The sequence below is a fragment of the Pipistrellus kuhlii genome, unplaced genomic scaffold, assembly GCF_014108245.1.
Source record: "Pipistrellus kuhlii isolate mPipKuh1 unplaced genomic scaffold, mPipKuh1.p scaffold_m20_p_1, whole genome shotgun sequence".
NCBI lineage: Eukaryota > Metazoa > Chordata > Mammalia > Chiroptera > Vespertilionidae > Pipistrellus > Pipistrellus kuhlii.
In genome coordinates, this window is record NW_023425404.1 from 40,781,023 (window position 1) to 40,805,800 (window position 24,778).

Here is a 24,778-nt window from a genome sequence, read left to right on the forward strand (position 1 = left end):
ATTGATCTATATGTCTGTTCTTGTGCCAATACCAGGCTGTTTTGAGGACAGTAGCTTTGTAATACAGCTTCAAATCTGGTATTGAGATCCTCCTACTTTACTCTTCTTTCTCAGGATTGCTGTGGCTATTCGGGGTCTTTTATTGTTCCAAATGAACTTTTGGAGAGTTCTTTCTAGGTCAGTGAAATATGCTGTTGGTATTTTAATGGGGAGTGCATTGAACCTATAAATTGCTTTGGGAAGTATGGACATTTTAATGATGTTGATTCTATAATCCATGAGCATGGTATGTTCTTCCATCTGTTTACATCTTCCTCCATCTCTTTTTTCAGTGTCGTGTAGTTTTCTGCATATAGGTCTTTTACCTCCTAAATTAAGTTTATTCCTAGGTATATTAATTTTTTTGGTGCGATGGTAAATGGGATTGCCTTTTTAGTCTCTATTTCTGCAAGTTCACTATTGGTGTACAGAAATGCCGTAGATTTCTTGGCGTTAATTTTGTATCCTGCTACATTGCCAAATTCATTTATTAAGCCTATTAGTTTTTTATGGAGTCTTTTGGGTTTTTTATGTACAATATCATGTCATCTGCAAATAAGGATAACTTTACTTCTTCTTTTCCAATTTGGATGCCTTTTATTTCCTCTTCTTGTCTAATTGCAATGGCTAGTACTTCCAGTACTATGTCAAACAGGAGTGGTGAGAGTGGGCAACCCTGTCTTGTTCTTGTTCTTAGAGGGACTGGTTTTAGTTTTTGCCCATTGAGTATGATGTTGGCTGTGGGTCTATCATATATAGCTTTTATTATGTTGAGGTATGATCCTTGTACTCCCACCTTGTTGAGAGTTTTTATCAGGAAAGGGTGTTGGATTTTATTAAATGCTTTTTCTGCATCAATTGATATGACTATATGATTTTTATCTCTCAATTTGTTTATGTGATGTATCATGTTTATTGATTTGCGGATATTGTACCATCCTTGCATTCCCTGAATAAATCCTACTTGGTCGTGGTGTATGATCTTTGTGATGTTCTGCTGGAGCAAATTTGCTAGAATTTTGTTGAGGATTTTGGCATCTAAGTTCATGAGGGATATTTGCATGTAATTCTCTTTCATTGAGTTGTCTTTATCTGGTTTTGGTATTTGAGTGAGGCTGGCTTCATAGAAGGAGTTTGGAAGTGTTTCTTCCTCTTGAATTTTTTGGAATAGTCTGAGGAGAATAGGTTTTAGTTCTTCTTTGAATGTTTGGTAAAAGTTTCCTGTGAAGCCATCTGGCCCTGGGCTTTTGTGTGCTGAAAGTTTTTTGATGACTGTTTCAATTTCTTCCCAAGTCACTGGTTTATTGAGGTTTTTAGATTCTTCCTGATTGAGTTTTGGAAGGTTGTATTTTTCTAGGAATATGTCCATTTCCTCCAGGTTGTCCATTTTGTTGGAATAGAGTTGTTCGTAGTATTTTGTTACAATCCTTTGTATTTCGGCGGGGTCTGTTATTTCACCTCTTTCGTTTCTGATTTTGTTTATTTGGGTCCTCTCTCTTCGTTTCTTGGTTAGTCTTGCTAGAGGCTCATCAATCTTGTTTATCCTTTCAAAGAACCAGCTCTTGGTTTTGTTGATCTTATGTATTGTTTCTTTGGTCTCTATGTTTATCTTCGCTCTGATTTTTATTATTTCCTTCCTTCTGCTTACACTGGGTTTTTCTTGTTGCTCTTTTTCTAACTCTTTGAGTTGTAGAGTTAGATACTTTGTTACCATTTTTTTTCTTGTTTTTGCAATAGGCTTGTAGGGATATAAACTTCCCTCTCAAAACTGCTTTTGCTGTGTCCCATAGATTTTGGATTGTTGTGTTTCCATTGTCATTTGTTGCCATGATGTTTTTAATTTCTTCCTTGATTTCTCTAGTAACCCAGTCCTTGTTTAATAGCATGCTGTTTAATCTCCATGTGTTTGATTTCTTTGGATTATTTTTATTGTAGTTAATTTCCAGTTTTATTCCACTATGATCTGAAAAGATGCTTGATATGATTTCTGTCTTCTTGAATTTGAAGAGACTATGTCCCAACATGTGGTCTATCTTTGAGAATGTCCCATGTGCACTTGAGAAGAATGTATATTCTGTGGCTTTGGGGTGGAATGTTCTGAAGATGCCGATTAATTCCATCTGGTCTAGTGCATCATTTAGGATTGATATTTCTTTGCTGATTTTTTGTTTAGATGATTTGTCCGAAGGTGACAGTGGGGTATTAAAATCTCCTACTATGATTGTATTGCTATTAATTTTTTTTAAATGTTTTTGGGTGCTCCTGTATTGGGTGCATATATGTTTACCAGGGTTATTTCTTCTTGATGGATTGCTCCCTTTAGTATTATGAAGTGGCCTTCATTATCTCTTGTTATGTCCTTCACTTTGAGGTCTAATTTGTCCAATATAAGTATTGCTACCCCAGCTTTTTTTTTTTTTTTTTTTTTCATTTCCATTCGCCTGGAAAACCTTTTTCCATCCCTTCACCCTCAGTCTGTGTGTGTCTTTTTTTCTGAAGTGGGTTTCTTGTAGACAACAGATATATGGGTCTTGTTTTCTTATCCAATCTGTTACCCTATGTCTTTTGATTGGAGCACTTAATCCATTTACATTTACAGTTATTATTGATAGGTACTTACTTGACGCCATTTTTATTCTGTACCCGTGTTCCTTCTTTGTTTCCTATTTCTTTATTTTTACAGTAGACCTTTTAGCATTTCTTGCATTGCTGGTTTGGTGGAGATAAATTCCTTTAGTCTTTTTTTTTGTCTGTGAAGCTCCTGATTTCACCTTCAATTTTGATTGATAGCATTGCTGGGTACAGTATTCTTGGATTCAGACCCTTCCTTTGCATGACTTTGTATATTTCATCCCATTCCCTTCTGACCTGATGAGTTTCTGTTGAGAAATCAGTTGCTAATCTGATGGGAGTTCCTTTATATGTAACTTTCTGTCTCTCTCTAGCTGCTTTTAAGATTCTTACTTTGTGGTTGGTGTTTGCCAGTTTAATTATAATGTGTGTTGGCGTCGGTCTTTTGGGATTTTGGGACTCTGTGAGCATCTTGGATTTGTGTGGGTTTTTTCTTCTCTATCTCAGGAAAGTTTTCTGTCGTTATTTCTTGAAATACATTTTCCATGTCTTTCTCAGTTTCATTTCCTTCTGGAACCCCTATTATTCTAATATTGTTTTGTTTTGTATTGTCCCAAAGTTCCCTTAGGCTCTCCTCCTGCTTTTTAATTTTTTTTTTCTAGAAGCAGCTCTAATTGTTGTTGTTGTTGTTGTTTTTTTGTTTTTGTTTTTGTTTTTATCTTGTCTTCTAGCTCACTGATGCGGTCCTCTGCTTCTGCTAGTCTGCTCTTGATGCTTTCTATTGAATTCTTCATAGTAGCGATGTCATTTTTCATTCCTTTTTTTTTTTTCTTTTTTCTTTTTTACATATATTTTATTGATTTTGCACAGAGAGGAAGGGAGAGATAGCTAGAAATGTCGATGAGAGAGAAACATTGACCAGCTGCCTCTTGCACACCCCCTACTGGGGATGTGCCTGCAACCAATGTACATGCCCCTGACCGGAATCGAACCTGGGATCTCCCAGTCCGCAGACCGACGCTCTACCACTGAGCCAAACCGGTTTCGGCTTTAATTCCTTCTTGATACATCTTCATTTCTCCTTGGTTCTTCTTCATTTCCTCTTGAGTCTTACTCATATTGTCAAATTTGTCTTCCATTCTTTTCAGCCATCTTATGATCATTACTCTGAATTCTTGCTCTGATAGGTTGCTTGCCTCTAACTCGTTTACTTTTCTGGTGATGCGTGCTTTTCTTTCATTTGTGATCTGTATCTTTGTCTCTCCATGGTCTCTCTTTTCAGGATGTCTGGTTATATTGATTTAAAGGCACAAAATACAACACAACCAGGTTGTGATGATTAATTTACATATTACTCTTTTATTAGGTAGGATGTGCAGGTCCTCTTAATCCCAGTCTAATGCCTTACTGTTGTATTTGATATCTTTCCAAACTATTTTATAAAATGTTAAAATACCCTGTTGCTGAGTTATTTTAATCAGTTAATGTTGAATAACATGAACCTGGGCTATGAAATTGTGGTAATTAACCAGGAAGTGTTATCAGTATTTACTTTATATTTCTTTTAAAGTACTATTTTTTAAAACGCAAGTGAATAGTTTCTATTTTTTTAAGGGCAAATATTTGGAGAAAATATTTATTTTGAATTGAGATTGTGGTTGGTTACAATTAAGTGATATGACTAGCATTATTGATTTTTTAAAATATTATATGGTAAAGCTCAAATGCAGCTATCTTTCTGTTAGGCCTTTAAATACTAAAGGTGGTTTGGGTTACTTCCATACCTGTTTCCATAACTTTTTCTAAAACAATAGCCTTCATTTAGCTTCATTTATTTAGTCACAGGTCTGTAATGTGTACAGGCTGTGATAAGAAAGACCCATTTCTTTCTCTTAATTACTTTTGGGGTATAATTAACAATATATGAATTTTCAGTGTACAACATAAATATTTGATTACTTGTATGTAGTATATTGCAAAATGATATCTGTAGTAAGTCTAGTTAACTGTCACCATATGTATGGAGTTTTTTTTAAATAAGAAATTTTAATATCTTAGCCACTTTCAAATATTCAGTATATTATTATTATTGTTATTTTGTTCATCTTCACCTGAGGATAATTTTTCTATTGATTTCCAGAGAGTAGAAATTAAGAAGGAGGCCGAGAGAGAAACGTGGATGTGAGAGAGACACATCAGTTGGTTGCCTCTGGGAGGTGCCTCATCTAGGGCCAGGGAACAAACCTGCAACCAAGAAAGGTCCCTTGGGTGTCAGTCAAACCTGAGACCCTTAGGTGAGCAGACAGACGCTCTACCAATGAGCCACACTGACCAGGGCTATTTTTAACTGTGGTTACAATGCTGTAAATTACATTGCTGTGACTTACGGGTGGAATTTTTTACCTTTGATTGCCTTCACCCAATTGTTTTCATAATTAGCAAATCCACGTCAATAGAAAAGTTGGTAGCAAAGCAAAATTTTAAAAATATAGTTATTCCTCAATTTATTAGCACAAAACAAAACTTTTACATTTTTACTTTAATGTTTATTTTTGGGGGGAAAGTTATAAAGAGACAGATATATTTTGAATATTTTTCTTCATATAGTATAGATCCGTGTTCAGCAAACTGCGACTCGAGAGCCACATGCGGCTCTTTGGCCTCTTGAGTGTGGCTCTTCCACAAAATACTGTGGCTGGGCGAGTCTATTTGAAGAAGTGGCGTTAGAAGAAGTTTAAGTTTAAAAAATTTGCCTCTCAAAAAAAATTTCAATCGTTGTACTATTATATTTGGCTCTATTGACTAATGAGTTTGCTGACCACTGGTCTAGGCCAAAAGGTACAGAGAAAAACCTTTCAGGCTACCTTCCAAAATAAGTGCTAAGAGAGGGACAGATGAGGACTTTTTACTTTTCCTTGCATTTACCCAAAGATTTCGCTAAGTTTTGTTACTTGCTTTTTGTTGGGAATACTGAATTTTTAGGAGCTTTATAAAGTACAGTAATCTCACTGACTTAAAATGGATTTATATGTTTATTTTACCTTGAAAAAATTATGCTAGATGTCCTGACTGGTTTGGCTCAGTGGATAGAACGTCAGTTTGTACTGAAAGGACCTCCCTCTTCCCCCATGGGTTCGATTCTGGTCGAGGGCATGTGCCTTGGTTGTAGGCTTTTATCCCCAGTAGGGGGGTTTGCAGGAGGCAGCTGATCGGTGTTTCTCTGTCATTGATGTTTCTAGCTCTCTATCCCTTTCCCTTCCTATCTATCAATATAAAAAGTCAATAAAAACATATTTAAAAAAAAAAGCAACTTATGCTAGAACTTGTCCCCCTTGTTTTAATTAACTAGTTTGGAATAAGCCAATTCTCAGTTTGCTTTCAACTTTAGAAGATGGTAATTTTGGTAGATGGTATTAATACCTTTGTGTTTTATAAGTTATTAGTAATTGAATTATCAAAGATGATTATTATAATAGTGCATGCAGTTAAATTTACTTTTATAAAAGTATGAAACAGAATAATTATAACTGTGTTGAATAAATGTAATACTCCTCTTTTGAAATATTTCAACAGGGTTACATAACAAACTCATCACGAGTTGCATCTAATAATTCTACAGAGTTGCTGTTTGACTTGACCCAGGATACAGGATTATCACATTACCAAGGGGGACCGACACTTTCTATAACAGGTTGGTTTTAGTACTTTTTCAACAAATTATAAAAAGAAACTTGGTGAATATGCATATGAAATTGATTTTCTGTTTGAAGTCTTTTTCTTCATGTTTAGTTTTTTATAAAGTAAGGTAGAATAGTGCTAATCTTGAATGCTTTTCTTGGGTCATTTTAAATCTTATTTAATGATAGCATATTTTACTACCTCCTTTTAATTAAGTAGGCTAATTGACTTTGAGATTGTTGTTCACTTGCATTAAACATGCACTGAAAATAATTTCCTTAAGTTAGAGAAGTCCTTTGATAACCTGAATACTCTGTTAAAGGAAGTACTAATTACCTTCTATGATGACGAGTGTAAAAAAGTAATTATAGTTAATGTTTTAATTAGCTTAGTGTCTTTCTACTAATTTAATGATTGACGTGATAAATATGATTATAGAGTGCTGTTATAAAGTGGTTATAATAAATTTGTATATAGTTAGTATTTGTTAATTAGCTTTTGAAGGAGTAATGAAATGTCCCTATTGAAGATGAGTTAGAGTTCTTCGATGATATATTAACTAGGGGCCTGGTTCATGAAATACCTGCACTGGGTGAGAGGTATCCCTCAATCCAGCCTGCCTCCTCTCACAGCCTGGACTGGGAGCCCTCAGGGGATTTTCTAAGCCGAAGTCTAGCCTCCCTCTTTGGGAGGTGAGCAGGCTGAGCAGGTGAAGGCACCAGCCCCATCACCCTGCTTCCACAGCCTCTGCCAGCCACCACAACTGCCAAGGTGTTTTCATCAACACAGACTCCAGTCCCTTCACCATGAAAAAATGACAACTTACTTTAGGCATTTTCAAGATGTGTCTTTCATAGGATATGACATTTCTTTTTTTCTTTTTTAAATCCTCAACTGAGGATATGTTTCAATTGATTTTTAGAGAGTATTGAAGAGAGAGAGGGGGCGAGACAGAGAGAAACATCAGTGTGAGAGGGACACTTTTGATTGGTTGCCTCCTACATGAGCCCTCACATGGGCTCTGGCCAGGGAGGAGCCTGCAACCCAGGTACATGCCCTTGATCAGAATCGAACCTGGACCCTGCTGTTGGTAGGTGGGGCTCTATCCACTGAACCAAACCGGGTAGGGCAGGATATGATATTTTTTAGCCCCTCCAACAGCAGACCTTCATTATTTTTCTCCAGGAGTGTGGAAAAACTGTAGATCACCTTCTTGGATTCTTACTACCCAAGTTCCCAAGAATACCACAAGTTGCTATGTACAGGGAGCTTAGCCAATGAGCGGTCAGAAAAGGTGTTTACGCTCAAACTGTTTTGGCTCACTGGATAAAGTGTTGGCCTGCAGACTGAAGGGTGCCAGGTTTGATTCCTATTAAGGGCATGTACCTTGGTTGGGGGCACATCCCTAGTGGGGAGTGTGCAGGAGGTAGTTGATCGATGTTTCTCTCTAATCGATGTTTCTGACAGTCAATCCCTCTCCCCTCTTCTCTGTAAGAAATCAATAAAATATATATTTTTTAAAAAGAAAAGCTGTTTCCTCTGTAGCCCATGCTCAGAGGATCCCCTGCATTGTGTCCACTGGGCTAGGGGTGTGCCCCGGCTGCCAGGGGGGAGGCCCTGCATTCACTGTTTTTTCTGGACTAGGGTTTGTGGACCTGGGCCGCTTATTGCTTGCGCTTGGTGCTCCCTGCCGCTTGTCCTGGGACCCAGCCCAGTTGACGGCCCTGGCCACTCGTCCCATGACCTGGGCTGATTGGCGCTAGCTCCTGTAGGCCACTGGTGGCCGAGGAAGTTCTGGGACCTCAGCCGCTCAGGGCCTAGGCACAGGCCTACAGACTCGGAGATGCCTGGGTCCTGAGGATATTCTGGGGATCCAGGCTACTCCATGCCCATGTATGCAAATTAACCTTTCATCTTTGTCAGGTTACTTTGCATAGTCACTCCTGATTGGCTGATGGGCATCGTGGAGATAAGATCAATTTTCATTTTTCTCTTTTAATGTAGATAACAAAAAACTTCATTAATCTATAATAAAGTAGTTTGCTATGAAAGATTTTTATATAATTGAAAATTGCCTGTAATTAAAGCAGTTATGCTTTGTATATTAGCAATTTTGAAATATTTCAAATATTTGACCAAATAGAGATACACAAGATTTTTTGGACTTTTTAAGTTATTTTCTAACAAATCAATGTAGAAAATTTACCAAACCTCTCTCAATGTTTTAATAGTAATATTAGTGCCTAAGATGCTTTTCTGTTTAGATAATACTTATTTGATACTCACTTCTTTGGGTGTCACTTACTTGTGATACTTGTAGAAATCTAGTTTTTAAAATAGATAGGAACCAGCTTTGGCCCAAAACAGTTAGAGCTTTGTCTCAATATGCTAAGATTGCAGGTTGGATCCCTTGAAAGGGCACATATAAGAATCAACCGATGTATCTATATAAATAAATGGAACAACAAACCTCTCCCTCTCTCTCCCCTTATCTCCCTTCCCCTTCCTCTCTCAAGTCAATCCATAAAAATAAAAAAATAGGTAGGAACCAAAAGGAACATGGGAAAAAAAATAGTTATCTTAAGTCAGGTTTTATAAAACACATGGACTTTATTCATAGGAAAGGTCTGAATTCTTGAAACTTCTTGCAGTAATGACAGTAGCACTTACTCTTTAAGTTTCCTACTACAGAAAGAGTTCAGCCTGAGCACTAAGTAGGATGATTTAGAAATGTTAGTCTTGAGATTTTCGTAGTCTTTATCAAGTCTTTACACTTTAGTTTTTTTCATATTAAAATGGAACTCTTGTTTTTCTTATTTAGTGCATTCTCTAGATGTGGAATCAACCATTTGGAGATAAATTTTTAATTCTTTCTCTATTTTAGTCGGGGCTTTTTGAAGTACAAAATAAGTTAAAATGTGAAAATGCATTATGAGCTTTAAAGGACTTGACAACAGATAGTTGCTGTGAATGACAATATGTGCTGTGTGTTCAGTAGCATGATTAACTGACCACTGTTAGGTAGTCACGAATGCTGGAGATTAGATTTGAACTTGATCTTGAATGAGAATAGGATTTTTTACTGGCAGAGAAAGGGCTGTTGAGTATCGGAAACAATATAAACCAAAAACAACAGAGATAAATAAGTTAAATGGTCAGAATTTAAAACTCTTAAATGCAGAGGGATTTTATTTCTTACATTAAAAACGTTTTTGAAATAAAACAGTTTTATTTCTATTGTTCAGCCTGTTATATAATCAGATGCTTAATCCAAAATACAGTATTCATTGGCTTTTCAAGTAACTTGAGCATCTTATGAGAATGCTACTGTGATTAAAAAATATTTCCCAGGTCCCCAGTATAGCCATTAGTAATTATGTGCTTTGAAGATGGAAAAAAAATCATTTTTATGTTATCTTGAAGGATGAAACAGAGGAGCCAATTAATATAATGGCTTATTTTTCTGACATGTTTCCCCTTATTAAAAAGCAGATAGGTAAATCTATTAGAATAATTTTTTTCTTCTAAAGATCTGAAATATTTTTTAGTAATGATTATATCTATTATTTATTACTGAATGGTTTCTGTGTGACAGCTATTGTGTTGAGTACTTTAAATGCTCTATCTTATTTTATCTTAAAACAGCTTGCTCTGTAAAACAAGGTGAAATAACAAAAGAGGAAATTGAGGCTTAGAGAAGTTAATTAAATAAGGCAAGAATACATATAGCTAGTCAGTGACAGAGTATGGAATATTTATTCTTTTATTTCCAATTGTAAATCATTATTTTTCTATTATAATTGACATATATTAGTTTCAGGTGTACACCCCAGTGATTAGACATTACATAACTTACTAAGTGATCATCCCAATAAATCTTGCTCCAATCTAACACCATACATACTTCTTAGAATATTGGATGTATGCTATGCTTTATGTCTTTATGTCTATTCTGTAATAACTAATTTGTATTTTTTAATCCTTTCACCTTTTTCACTCTCATCCCCAACCCCATGACACTGTCAATCGTCAAAATGTTCTCTGTATCTGTTCTGCTTGTTCGTTTATCTTGTTTTTTTGTTTTAGAGTCAATTATTGATAAATTTGTACTTATTGCCATTTTATTGTTTATATATTTTATGTATTTTTTCTTTTTCTTCCTAAACAAGACCCAAACGTTTCATAGAGTACTAGTTTAATGGTGATAAACTCTTTTAGTTTTTCCTTGCCTGGGAATTCTTTATCTGTCATTTTATTCTAAAAGGGCCTCAGTGCACTTTGAAAGGAACTGTAGGCTGCAAGGCTGTGGTGGGCACAGGAGTGGGTCTTGGCCCATCCTCTGCACCCCCACCTGGCCCCTCCTGCCGCAGTCCCCAGTCTCCTCTATGCTGGCAGCTCTGCTTCCATTGCCGCCGCTCCCTGTGCTGACAGCCCCGCTCCCACCCACTGACAGTGCAGAACGATTGAGTGGGTGCAAGTGGAGCTGGCGGCTGCTCTGGTCCTGGCATTGGGTGTGAGAGGTGGCTGCTGCCCCAATCACCCCTCAGGAACGGGTTAGGTGGTGAAGCCCTGAGGGGCAATTGGGGCCAGCAGCAGCCACTCACACCCACTGAAGGCACCGAGCGATTAGGGTTGGCCCTGGATGCAGGTGTGAGCATCGGTTCTGGGAGTGGGTGCAAGTGGGGCTGCTGTTGGCAGCAAGTGCGAGCACCAAGTGGAACCACGGCATGTGGGAGTAAAGAATTTTCAGTAACCGCCGGAGGCTTGCCCCAATAATAGTGACTGGTGCCCTGCCTTGGTCTGGCACCCCTGCTCACCTGCTCCACCATCCTTCTGTGGCCAACGCCTGCCATGTTCCATGTTCTGCTGCCTGCTGCCAACACCTGCTGTGTTCTGTGCATGTCCCCTGGTGGTCATCGCTCATCATAGCAACTGGTTGTTTGGATGCTCCACCATTCAGCCTATTTTCATATTAACCTTTTATTATATAGAACTTGAGGCCTGGTGCATGAAAAGTTATGCACTGGAGCGGGAGGGGGGGGTTCCCTCAGCCTGGCCTGCACCCTTTCACAGTCTGGGAGCCCTCAGGTGGGGGAATCCCACTCAGCAGGGTGTGTAGCTTCAGGTCCCCTATCACGGCCCGCCAGGTGGGGGGCGGGTGTGGCCTCGGGTCTCCCAGTGCTGGGGCGAGGTGGTCATGGCCTCAGGTCTCCCGGTGTGAGGGTGTGACAACCATTTGCATATTAGCTCTTTATTATATAGGATGATAGTTTTGCTTTTCCTTACTTTGAATATTTCTTGACAATCCCTTCTGGCCTGCAAACTTTCTATTGATAAATTATCTAACACAGTCTTAATGGGAACAATGCTGGGATATTTCTGATATATTTACTTTATTTATTCTACTTTTAGTGTATAATGGGGAGCATTAAAATATGATGTGAAGGTTTTGAGTTCTTATTACCAAGAACATTTGTATGTTATGTTCAGAACTTTTACGAGGCCTAAATTTTCTCATTTTCTTGATAATGCTCAGAATAAGACTAATAGCTCTTAGATTTAAGGTGATAGTTTTTAAACTAAAATTCTTTTTAGAAATGAAATATTTGTACAAACATTATTTTATGTAACAGTCTTATAAAAAAAAAAAAAAAAAAGGTCAGTTTCCCAGTCAGACATGTCCAATTGTCCCTAAGAGGAGCCCATGAAGCTCTGGGAATAACTTCAAAACTTAACTCCTTTCATTATGAGTCCTTTTGTATGAATGAGTGAATTGTCACTCAAGAGAAGTTGATTTCACTTTGGAATAAATGGATAACTTGAAACCATGAATAGAATACTTCTTTGTTAGATGGGAAAAGAACTTTTCATTAAACATTTTAAGTTGTTAAATCAAAAGTTTGTAAAGAGTCTCTAAATGTTTAGAATAAAAGAAAAAAAAATTTAATATCCTTATCCATTTAAAGGTAATTCATTTGTAAAAAACTTAATTGGGAATATTCTCTGTGCTTCAATTTTAATTTTTTTCCTTGATAAATTTTGGTCTGACTTCTTTCAGCATAGATGTTTATATATTCAAAGTAATATTTTCTTGCATAGAAATATTTTATGAATTGAGTATATATAGACATTTGCATAATTTTTCTGACTTAATCACAACAATTTCTATAATTTATTGTCATTTTTAATATAATAATTTCGTTATAATAGCTTTACTTTAGCTCCAAAGTATTTTTATTTAATCATAAGCAATATTCTAAAGTGTTTAAAAATATTTTTCCACTGTTTAAATTATTGTAGGTGTGAATGAAAGTTCGTTATTACCAAAACGTCCTTGTACTTCTGAAGTAATCAGTGTTAATCCAAAAAAGTCTAAACCCAGTGAATGTGTTTCTGGAGCAAATTCCTTAGCTGTATTTCCTTCAGCTAAGTCTCTTTCAGTGACATCTCCCCAGGCTATGTCATCACAAGGTAAATATGAAATGTGGCATATAAGAAAGAAATATATACATACAATTTAGAAATTATAGTAAATTTACAAAATATTAGTGGTTATTTAAGGTTAAAAAGTGATAAATCTTGAACTATACATTTTGACTTTATTTTAGGTACAAGTAACTCAACTACTCAATCTAAAAATGGAACACCTTTTCCAAGAGCTTGTCCAAAGTGCAATATTCATTTCAATCTTTTGGATCCTTTGAAAAATCACATGAAGGTAAAACTTTTCAAAGTTTGATTTTAAAAAGGTTTGCAAATTTCTAAAAATATTGATTGATTTATAGTAATTAATGGTTTAGTTATTTAGATAAAAAATTCCTATTGATATTTCCATATAACAGAAAATAATGATTATATGAATAATGATTATTTTCATAGATTTTAATATTCCTTCTTAGTCATTAAATTAAAAAAAAATTAAGTTCATATACATCATAATGCACTAGAGGTCCAGTGCACAAAATCTTGTTCTCTGGGGTTCCTCAGCCCAGCCTGTGCCCTCTTGCAGTCAGTGAGCCCAGGGGGGATGTTTGACTGATGGGTAATAGGCCTAAATCATCAGTCGGACATCCTATTAGCATAGCCACAGAGATGGGGGAGGCTCCCACCACTGGCACTGTGCTTTGCCAGCTGTGAGCCTGGCTTGAGGCTGAGCAGCACTCCCCTTGTGGGAGTGCACTGACCACCAGGGAGCAGCTCGTGCATTCAGTGACTGCTCCCTGATGGTCAGTGCACGTAATAGTGACTGGTTGTTCTGTTCGGTCAATTTACATATTAACCTTTTATTATACAGAACTAGAGGCCTGGTGCACGAAATTCGTGCATGGGGGAAGGTCCCCTCAACCCAGTCTGCACCCTCTCCAATCTAGGACCGCTTAGGGAGGATGCCAGACTGCTTGTTTTGGCCCCATCCTGGGGATATCCCTCTCACAATCCTGAACCACTGGCTCCCAATTGCTTGTCTGCCTGCCTGATTACCCCTAACTGACTCCCTTGCCAACCTGGTTGCCCTTAACTGCCCCCCACTGCTGGCCAGGTCACCCCCAACTGCCCTCTCCCTGTCGCTCTGGTTGCTCATAACTGCTCTCCCCCCTAGCCCCCCTGCCTGCTGGCCTAGTTGCCCCTCACTGCCCCTCCTGCCAGCCTAATGTCTCCCAACTGCCCCTCCCCACTGTCGGCCTGGTTGCCCCTAACTTTGATTCCCACCCTCCTCCAGCTCGGTTGACTCTTACTGCCCCCCCCCCCCCCCACCACCACCACCACCACCAGCCTGGTTGCTCCCAACTGGCCTGGTTGCCCCTAAGTGCCCCCTTCTGCCATCCGGGTTGCTCCCAACTGCCCCCATTCCCCCTTACCTCCCTGCTGGGTTGGTTGCCCCACACAGCCTGCTTGTTCAGTCGTTTGTTCATCCCTCACTAACCCCCCCGCTGGCCTGGTCCGACACAGCCATCTTGTGAGAGCATGAGAGTCAGTTTGTATATTAACTCTTTATTATATGCGATGCTTATTGTATTCTAATTTTAAATAAAAATGCATTAATCATATTATTTTATTTACTAGAGTATGTCATGCTTCAAACGTTAAAAAGCTGACTTTTTTAATGTTAAATATTTTGTTTCTTCAGTTAATTTTGTGTCTATCCATGCCAGTATGTACATGACACAATGCAAATCAGAGTTATACATTTAATTTTCAACACTCAAACATAAAATTCACATGGTGAAGCATTTCATATAAAATAAATGTTTTAACTCAACCCAGAATATTGTTTGTGTAATTATTATAAAACAGTTTGAGCTTATTATTGGTACAGGAAGCTCTTAAAATATTAGATTTAAAAATTCTGCAAAGTACAGATGAAATGAGATTTAGATAATACTTCGCTTAAAATATTTTATTACATTTTATAGTATTCTGCTCTGTCCTTGTAAAGATAGCCTGTATTCTTCTTCATGCCCAGTTTAAATGTCAGGAAGAGTAAAAGGAAAGAAAAGGCAGTGTAGATTATATGAAGAAAAGGAAGGAGAAGGGTGCAATGGTAAAGAAATAACTAAGAGAAAGTTCTTTTTCACTTTCAGATTTATAAATTTTTACTAAAATTTGTTTTACAAAACAAGTAGAAAAAGGTATTATATTTGTAATAGTAAATTCACTATATTCATGTACAAAACCATTTTAACTGTCAGTACTTCCAGCTCCTAAATTGTAGACCCTGATAACTGTACTTTGTGCTTTGTTCTTATATGAGAACTAGAGGTCTGGTGCACAAAATTCATGCAGTTGGGGGTAGGGGGGGTTCCATAGTTAAAACTACTAGAAAGAAAACGACAGCTATGCTAGACCAAAAATATTGAACAAATATACTGGACAACACTCCCCCAACAAAAGAGCAAAACAACTTTATGAAATAAATACTTAAAAATATAAATCAAGAAAACTGCATTTAAAATAAAGGAAGACACCAATATAGAAGTTGAAAAAAACATGTATACTAAAGAAGAAATTGACCCAAAATTTATACTAATCAGTACCACGTCATGTTAGTATAAATTTATCAGTCTTTCAAAATAAAAAATCCTGTGAACAGCTAGGGCAAAACATAGAATTATTTATGAGCAGCAAACTCAGTACGGCTTATCCCAGATTTCTCAACAGCGGCATCAATATTGTAAAACAGGAGTACCACCCACAAGATCTTCAGATTAGGATTCAACTTACTTTATATCTGGCCAAACTATTTTTTTTGGTGGTGGTGTTTTTTACAAAAATGGAACACAGTGAACACGAAAGAACTCAAAGAATGCTGTTCCCAGGACCTTCTTCAGGAAATTACTAGAGAATGAACTTCAGCAAAACAAGTAGTTTTAACTCTTTCTTTAAAAACCAATTATATGTTTTTCTCATTACTAGCCCTTGCCAACTATTTTATTTTATTTATTTTATTTTATTTTACAGTGTCTACCGCTATATTCTGTTCTTTCTACTTTAAGTTGATTTTCAGCCTCAGTTTGTCTTCTTTTTGTCTTGTCATTTCCTCTTGCCCATGTGATCTTCCAAATAGCCACAATTGCTTTATTAAGTTTTTTACAAACTATATCAAAATTTTTAGCCTGTCAACCATCTTGCATGCATCTGCTCCAGTTTTCTGGTTAGAAATTTACATTTTCATTCTTTTTAATTTAAAATATTTTTGTTTACCAGTAGATATAAGTTACTATAATTGAACAAATTGGATTTCTTGGGCTAATTGTTTTGTGCAAGGCTCCTATTAAGGAGCATGGGTTTCCAGGCTAATCTCACAGCCTACTACTCTTTGCTGGACAAAAGGCTTTCTGAAAGTGTGTCTTGTGTGTCTGCTTTTATAAGTAGCATTGCCTTTCCTACTTCCTTTTACCAAATGATCTGGGGGACTTCTGCTATCCTCCTTGTGCCAGCACCCATACCCATTTTTGCAAACAAAGGATATAACTTTGGACTTCAAAATGTTTCTTTCACGTTTAGAATGTATATTTTTGCTGAGACTTTCTAAGATCTTCACTATTAGGCTCTTTGACTGAGTTGATCTACATCCAACTGCATGTCTTCTGTCTGAACTTGGCTTGCTTTGAGTAGTGCTTTCAATGTGTAGTCTGTGGAGTTTAGTCTGGCACTTAGTTTCAATGAAAACAAAAATTTTAAAATTTGGTTGCTGTGGCTTTTGGATGAATCCCAGAAGGAGAATGGGGGAATTTAGACTTACCTAGGATAATCATATGGGGAAGTACTATTTTACTATTTAAAAATGCTACTTCTTTGCTCTGAAAATCCTACCTAAATTTTTTAGTACTAGCAAAGTAACAGAACATGATTTATCAATGGACAGGAATAAGTAACAGATGGTATCTGCTGTTTGTCAAATTACAGTATATTGAAATAAAGTTTTTAATATTGCAGAATGTCTAACCCAGGAAAAGAAGGGATAAACCAGGGGCAACAGTGAAGGGCTAAGGTTTAATAAAGATGACCAATTGATCTTGGACCATAGGTCAGCCATGCATATCCTCCTATAAAACCTTAAATCAAACCTTAAATCAAGACCAGTGTCGGCACAACCTTAACTCTTAAACACTATTTTTTTTGTCCCAGTTTTTCAGTCCATTTTATTCAGTATTTTTTCCCCTCTTTTCGGTGTACTTCGGATTTTGTGGGCTTGGTTTTTGTTGGTCTCTTTTCTCTTTATAGGTTTTAGAACTGACAAGTGCACAAAATAAGTGCAATTGAAGGAAACATTATAGGTCTGCTTTGGCTCAAAGGCCCAGCTTCTCATGTGACACAGAAAGTTTCACTGATGATCTAACATTTCAATGTGACAGAAAGTGGATGTTGTTATCTTAGAAATGGAATAGAATTGCTTTTAGATTTTTAAACTTTCTGATGTTGCTATTAATTTACTAAACACATTTAGGAAGAGTTTAAGTCAGTAGGTTTATGTTTTAAAATAATTTCCTGGATGGCTATTAAAAATGCAGATTTTTAGGGCCTACCTCTTGACATTGTGGTTTATTGGTTTGAAGTGGGCCCAGGAATTAGCATTTTTGACAAGCATTTCTGATTTTTCTAATGTAGGTCTTCCTCTGAGAAAATCTGCTGTAGGAAAATTTTGCACTTAAAAATTATGTAAATAAATGAATTAGTTATATCTTGCTAAGGAAAAAAAGCTCATGTATGAAAGTGTTCCATATTAAAATCAGTTTTTGTAATATGCTGATTTTACTTATGAGGAATTAAATCTCCCCTTAAAATATTTAACCATTCTATATATCAAGATGTAACTGTTGGTGTTTTCAAGACATACTGTTACTTCTTTCTTTTTCACCATACATTGTACAGCACTTTGAGTATGAGAAATTCAGATCAGCTGTGTGCTCAATGTCCAGTTCCAACCACATATTATGAAGTTTACTATGTCTCTTAATAATTAACATATACATTATGACACATAAAACTACAATTTCTTTCTGGACTTTTTCTTGACATGGATATGAAATAAATGATTTTTAGTTTAGTTTTAATTAAAGTATTTATTATTAATAATACATCTGAAATGGTTAATTGCATGGAAGACACTTTAGATCAATAGCAAGTCCTGATTTTAAGGTTTTCTTTTTTTGAATTGTTTTAGACTTGTATATGCACCACAAACTTTTGGTGAATATTTTTCTAGCTACATTATCAAGCATTGTTTAACAATGTCTGGCAATGGATTTAAATGGGGGTATTTGTGTTTTTAAAGGGTAAAGGCTTTTTTTTTTCCCCTCTCTCTTTCAGTACTGTTGTCCAGACATGATAAATAACTTTTTGGGACTGCCTAAAACTGACTTTTCAAGTACAGCAGATAAAGATAACACTATTGATTCAGAGAAAGGAAAATTGATCATGTTAGTTAATGACTTTTATTATGGAAAACATGAAGGAGATGTCCAAGAAGAACAGAAGACTCACACAACCTTTAAATGCTTCAGTTGCTTGAAAATTCTTAAAAATAATATTAGGTATGTAAATACTTACTTTATTTCTATTTGAAAATTGGAATGCTGCAGATAAAATTTTTGTCTGTGCCATTCTAGGTATTTAACACTTTCTACGAAGAACAAAGGCAGAAAGATAAACTTTTAATTGCTTAAAGTTATAAGGTAAAATTTTAATGGCTCGTTTTCTCTATGTGTAAATATTTAGCCAACTCTAGGATTAAAACCAAAGATGGATAAAAAGATTTTTTAAGGAGTATCATAACCTATTTTAAAGAGAAGTGTTGTGAATAAGTGAAAAAGAGATAAATGTTATGACCTTCAAGAAGATTGCTATCCATATTGATGACATTATTTGTTTTAAGATTACTTCATTTAGGGACTCAAAGTGAATAATTGTTAATAGTTGCTCCAGCCTAAAAATTGTTATTTTGATTGAATAACTAAGCTATAAATAGCAAAAAGCTTCAATAAGCTCTTTTAAATAGGTATTCCCTTTTATACTGCACCCTCTGTTGTTGAAGGTCATAGTTCCTACTCATAAGAAGCCTTTTAGAGAAGCTGACATAGCAGATGTAAAACTAAAAAATGGACTTTGCCTACAAAGAGCACAGTCTACATGTTAACGTGAATAGTCTGTGCTAACAGTAAACCAGTATTATTAAATAAAACAAAAAGTTTTTATAATTGTAGGCATTAAAATTGCTAGTACATACATTTAGAAACTAAGACACAAGTAAAAATACCAGTAATTTGTCTTTTAAGCAACTGGAATCTATTGTATATCTTCTTGGCTTTAAAGGATTACTCTCATACCTGAGTAGCTGCTTTTGGTGTATTTCCTTCCTTTCAGTATTTTATTGAAAAATGTAAATAGTATTTCATCTGTGAAAAAGAAGCCTGCTGTTTCACCTTAAAAAACATTTTAATAATCTGAAATTATTAAATTACAGCAAGTTAGTGATATTTCAGATTAATTATATTAATGAATTTTTAAAACAAAGATTAAAAAAGATGTTTATGTAATCACTTAATGAAAGTGATTATTTAAAGTGCATACTTTTCTAGAGGAATTTAAGGCTTTTGGGATTTTCATGTAATATATGTATATTCTAAGATTCAGATAATTATTTGTGAGATTTTTGTTTTTAAATCTGAATTTTGCACCTGTTGACAATCATTTATAGGTTTATGAACCACATGAAACACCATTTGGAACTTGAGAAGCAGAGCAGTGAAAGCTGGGAAAACCACACCACCTGCCAACACTGCTACCGTCAGTTTCCCACACCATTTCAACTGCAATGTCACATTGAAAGTACACACACACCCCATGAATTTTCTAGTAAGTTACAGTTTCATTTTAAGTACTGAATATTACTGATTTTGTCAATATTAATTCTGAGAAAATCTTAAACTTGTTAGAACAATAAAAATAAGACTGGAATTTGAGGGTAAAATGGAAAAAGTTACATTTTGATTATTAAAAACTTTTAAATAAAATTACAAAAATTAAAGTCACTCTTGTAAATAATTAAGGACAATAACCTGCACATTATAAGTGGGGGGCTAAGTTAGAAGCCTTAGATCATAGTTTTCAAATATGAAATTAATGCCCTTTATTAAACTGGAGTCAGAAAAGGAACTAATAGTGGTAGTTAACAATCATAGATTTTGGAACTAGACCACTTGAGTTCAAATCCTAGATCTTCCTCTTAATACAGCTATCTGATCTCAGGCAAGCTATTCCTAATATTTGAGTAATGGTAATAATAGAAATACCTGTTTCATAATGTTGTTGTGGGAATTAAGTGAGTTATTGTAAGTACAGTGCCTTAGAACATAGCTAACTGTAAAACTAACTGTTCACCACCACCACCAATTTGCTGTTGTTACTGTTATATAGATGCATAAAACGAATTTTATATTTATCTATCTTGTTTGCCTCAAAAGGATACTTTATTTGAAAAATTAAAAAATAAAATAATTTGAAGTATAATTGACATACATTTTATTAGTTTTAGGTGTTCAAATAATGATTTGATGTGTGTGTCTATTTATATATCTTGAAATGGTGTAATGTCTTTCCCCCACCCCCACTTTTAGCCATTTGCAAAATCTGTGAATTATCATTTGAAACAGAGCATATTCTTTTACAACATATGAAGGACAATCATAAACCCGGTGAAATGCCATATATTTGCCAGGTATACACATATTTTATTGTGTACTTAGTGTTTGTTTGTTTTGTTTGTTTTCTGTTATTTTGGTTAAACCTGTTAGGCCAGGAATCAGCAAGTCTTTTACTGTAAGGGACAAATAGTAAATGTTTAGGCTTTGAAGGTCGTACAGTCTCTGTTGCAACTAATCAACTCTGCCACTGTAGCACAAAGACAGCCAAGAAAATAAGTGAATGAATGTGCACACATATTTGAATTTCATATTATTTTCTTGTGAAATACATTTTTTTATTTTCTAACCATTTAGATAAAATTTGCTGTTAAAATTTCTCTTGTAAATGATTTATTAGTACAATAGAAAGTCCTGTGACATAATTCATGTATTGTGTACAGGGTCAGTAGAGATTAGGAATTGGCCCACAAGCCATTGTTTACTCATTCCTATACTGGACAAAGAAAAGCTCTGAGGGGAAAAGACAAACTATGAACTTAATCTTACCATATAGGGAAGAATATAGTTATACAAGGGAAATATGAAATTATTTTAGATATAGAGCATACTACAAAATTCTCTGGGCCTAGTATTTTTCCAGAATTTGAAGGAATAGGAAAGCATGATAAAAATAAATTGCCATTGCCATAGCCTGGAGGTAATTTATAATCTCAAGGAAGATGTTGTTTTACATAGAAGAAAAAACTTTATAGGACAAGAAGTATCAGCTTGCAAAAAGTCAGAATAGGGGGTGATTCTGACTTTTTGCATCTAATGAAAAGAAGGAACTCTAATTATATTTTGGGAAATATTCCTAAACTTGGAAAGATAACTTTTCTGTCTCAAAGATCATCTTCTAGTGCTTGCATTAATGGGATTCTTGGTTGTGTAGATATCAGAGCTAAATTAGTTGTACATAATGTTCTTCCAAATAAATGACTTACTGCTATAATTGCATATCAAGTACATTTTCAAGTTAAGTTTAACATTCTTTTTCTTTGTAGGTTTGCAATTATAGATCGTCATCATTTTCTGATGTAGAAACTCATTTTAGATCATCCCATGAAAACACTAAGAACTTGCTATGCCCATTTTGCCTCAAAGTTATTAAAATTGCCACACCCTATATGCATCATTATATGAAGCATCAGGTGAGATGACCAGTTCTTATTTGTTCATGTTGTTTTAGCTAAAAGATAGATTATGACTTAGAACCATAAGATTTGTTCTACAAGGGAAGTAAAATTGTTCCAAATGACACTGTTAATTTGCATTTTATGCTAAATTACTTGTGAAACTTCCACTTTACCTTGCTTCCTTTCTGGTGATGTGGCTCATAAATGAAAATTCTGAAAGACAGCTAGAAATAGAAAACCTAAGGATTGAAGGAAAAAAGAAGATGAGTGGAATATCCAAAAGATCAAATATCTCAGGATCTGAGAGTGTTTATGGGATTTTGAAGGTAGATAACAGGAACATGGGAAAAGATGAAGTTGAACTGAGAAAGAAAAGATTGGGGACTCATAATCTTATTTTCCTCTTTTTCTTACTACTCTATTGCTCCTTTCTTAGCCCCCTTATTCTGAGAAAACATGTTGTTGTCATTGACCAGCAGTGGTCTTTTATAGCTGCCGGTGACAAAGGAAATAGTAATGACACTTTTTGCTGGATATATGAGCACTGCCAAAGAACTGCATTTAGGTCATCATTTGTTTTGTGGGTGACTTCTGCCAATTCTGCTATGTAATTTTTGAGACCCAGGATTAGTGCTTATACCACTATCTTGAATTCTGATTTTTTGCTTACTGGTTCTTCTCCATGAAGCAATTAAACCATCCTTTGAGCCGAAAACTTTGATGCAACACAATCTGTTTTTTAGGTATCTGATCATGTAACCTTGACACCTCACTATTCATGGTGCTCATCATATTTTTAAAAAATATATTTTGATTTTTTTACAGAGAGAAAGGGAGAGGGATAGAGAGCTAGAAACATCGATGAGAGAGAAACATTGATCAGCTGCCTCCTGCACACCTCCTAGTGGAGATGTGCTGCAATCAAGGTACATGCCCTTGACCAGAATTGAACCCGGGACCTTTCAGATCAAAGGCTGACACTCTATCCTCTGAGCCAAGTTGGTTAGGGCCATATTTTTTATTATTGATTAAATTGACATGGCAGTTTATTTATCATTGCTTGCTCACTTTGCTTTCCATTTCTATCTTTAGATAATCATAAAGTTGACTTATGGTTTTTAATTGGGACAAATTATAAAATAATTTCCAAATGAATTTGGAATTACCTATGTTGTGACTGGGATGCTACCCATCCTTGAGAAGTTCTGTCAAGATTTTTTGTTCTAGGTTTTCTTAACAGTGTTCCATTATGTGTTAGTAGATGTTTCCCCTCAAATTGTTACTGGTAAATAAATTTGGTAAATGCCTGGATTTATAAAATTAAACAGTTTTGTCTGTTTCTTAAAATAGGACTTCTCAGGTTTTAATATGTTAAAACATAATATCTAAGTAAGGGATATAAGTATATATTATCACCTCTCCTTCCTCTTCCCCACCAACTTATTTGACCACAATCTTTTCAGAATGTCTGTTAACTTTTATTGAGGACAGAGTTTGGGAAACACTACTTCTGGTACTCTTTCTAATGTTTGGCCTTTAATTTTGAAAGAGAAAGTGAGATATGAGATAGTAGTTCTATTTTATTATGGGGCTTTTTATGTAATTTTTCCTATATGTTTTACTAAGCTCCAGAGTAAAATTTTGATGTGGAAGAATGATAATTATGAAATAAATGAGTGGGCCTACTTTGTGGTCTCTTGTGATTTATAATCAGTTTTTGTACCCTAAGTTTTATGTCTTAATTTGCTTTGGGTACCCAAGGTTTGTTTTGTTTGTTTTGTTTGTTTATATCTTAGGAGGTAGATAGCTAGCAGTAGAGAGGGAGAAATTTATTAAGAAGGATAATCAGGCATTCTTCAAGGTATTTACAAATTATATAATTATTTACTAAAGATTGGAAAACCTTAGCTGAGCAGGATTATAAATTTATAATTGATGACACATTATTAGTGTGATATTAAACAACGAGAATTGTTGACACCGTGGTTCATTTTATTGTCTTTAAAGATTTTGTTTGTAACTTTTCTTTAAGAGGTTCTATTATTAAGTTCTGGGTGATTTTAGAGCTGACAATCCAGTTTGTATGACTTAAAATAGTGAAAGTGATTTTGGATGTGTTAAATATACTCATTAGATCTTTAATAAAAATAATAAGCAGTTAAAACAATAGGCAATCATTTATGGCAGCAGCGGGTGTTTTATATGCATTATCTTACTTAATCCTTACACTTACTCTGTGTATATTAATATTTCTTATAGATAAGTTTTAGAGAAAATAACTTGTCCTATGTCACACTACCTAATAAAAAGTAGAGTTAAAATTTGACTTCAGAGCCCAACCTTTTGTTGCTTTCACACAGAGTCAGATTTTACATTGGTATTAATATATAAGGGCAAAAAATACTTATAGTCAGAATTAACCTCAAATCCCTCAAGTTTCTCAAATAATATAGTATGTGTCTAAATACTTTAAAATTACAATAATGAAACATTAATACCATTATTTAGATACCTTTCATTAGAACTATTGATACAACTCTTATGTTCAACTTTTGTACAATAACAGACATTTTTGAAACCTAAATACTAATGTAAAGAGTATTTTAAAAATTGAAATAATACTTCACTAATATTTATGAGAGATACAAGATACTATTTTAAAAATTATTTAGGTATCATTAATGTTAAATAAGAACAGTTTCAGGACCCAGGATTTGTGATTGCTGTAATTATTTTTCCTGTTTTCTAAACAGAAAAAAGGAATACATCGTTGTACAAAATGCAGACTGCAATTTTTGACCTGCAAAGAGAAAATGGATCACAAGACTCAGCATCACCGAACATTTATAAAACCTAAAGAGCTAGAAGGGCTACCTCCTGGAACAAAAGTGAGTGTAACTATGTTGTATATTAACATATGTTATGATAATAAAATTAATTCCTGTCTGGTTTTAACTACTAAATATTATACTTTGAAAAATGATTTCTGATTTTTATGAAGACTCCAATGTCAAATTTTAGCATTTTTTTTTTTTTAATTTTAGCATTCTTATGTTTAGGAAAAAAAACCTAACCATTGTTTTTTTCAGTAGTTGGTGTGTGCTATGCTAGAATGGTATTCCTTTGTAAAACGTGCAATTAGATATTATGTTTCCTGGGTCAGTGGTTTGTGTC

General features: G+C 35.1%; 1 protein-coding gene across 7 annotated transcripts in view; it reads left to right on the plus strand.

Annotated features, from left to right (window-relative positions):
* ZNF280D (zinc finger protein 280D) overlaps positions 1–24,778 on the plus strand; it is an 89,147-nt gene that overhangs the window by 35,102 nt on the left and 29,267 nt on the right. For all 7 annotated transcript variants that reach the window (XM_036441032.2, XM_036441027.2, XM_045582251.1 and 4 more), the window contains 8 exons: positions 6,184–6,301; positions 12,589–12,759; positions 12,897–13,006; positions 18,097–18,320; positions 19,484–19,641; positions 20,403–20,503; positions 21,473–21,619; positions 24,358–24,492. In XM_036441032.2, the coding sequence (XP_036296925.1) occupies positions 6,184–6,301; positions 12,589–12,759; positions 12,897–13,006; positions 18,097–18,320; positions 19,484–19,641; positions 20,403–20,503; positions 21,473–21,619; positions 24,358–24,492 (1,164 nt within the window). The remainder of the gene's footprint in view (positions 1–6,183; positions 6,302–12,588; positions 12,760–12,896; positions 13,007–18,096; positions 18,321–19,483; positions 19,642–20,402; positions 20,504–21,472; positions 21,620–24,357; positions 24,493–24,778) is intronic.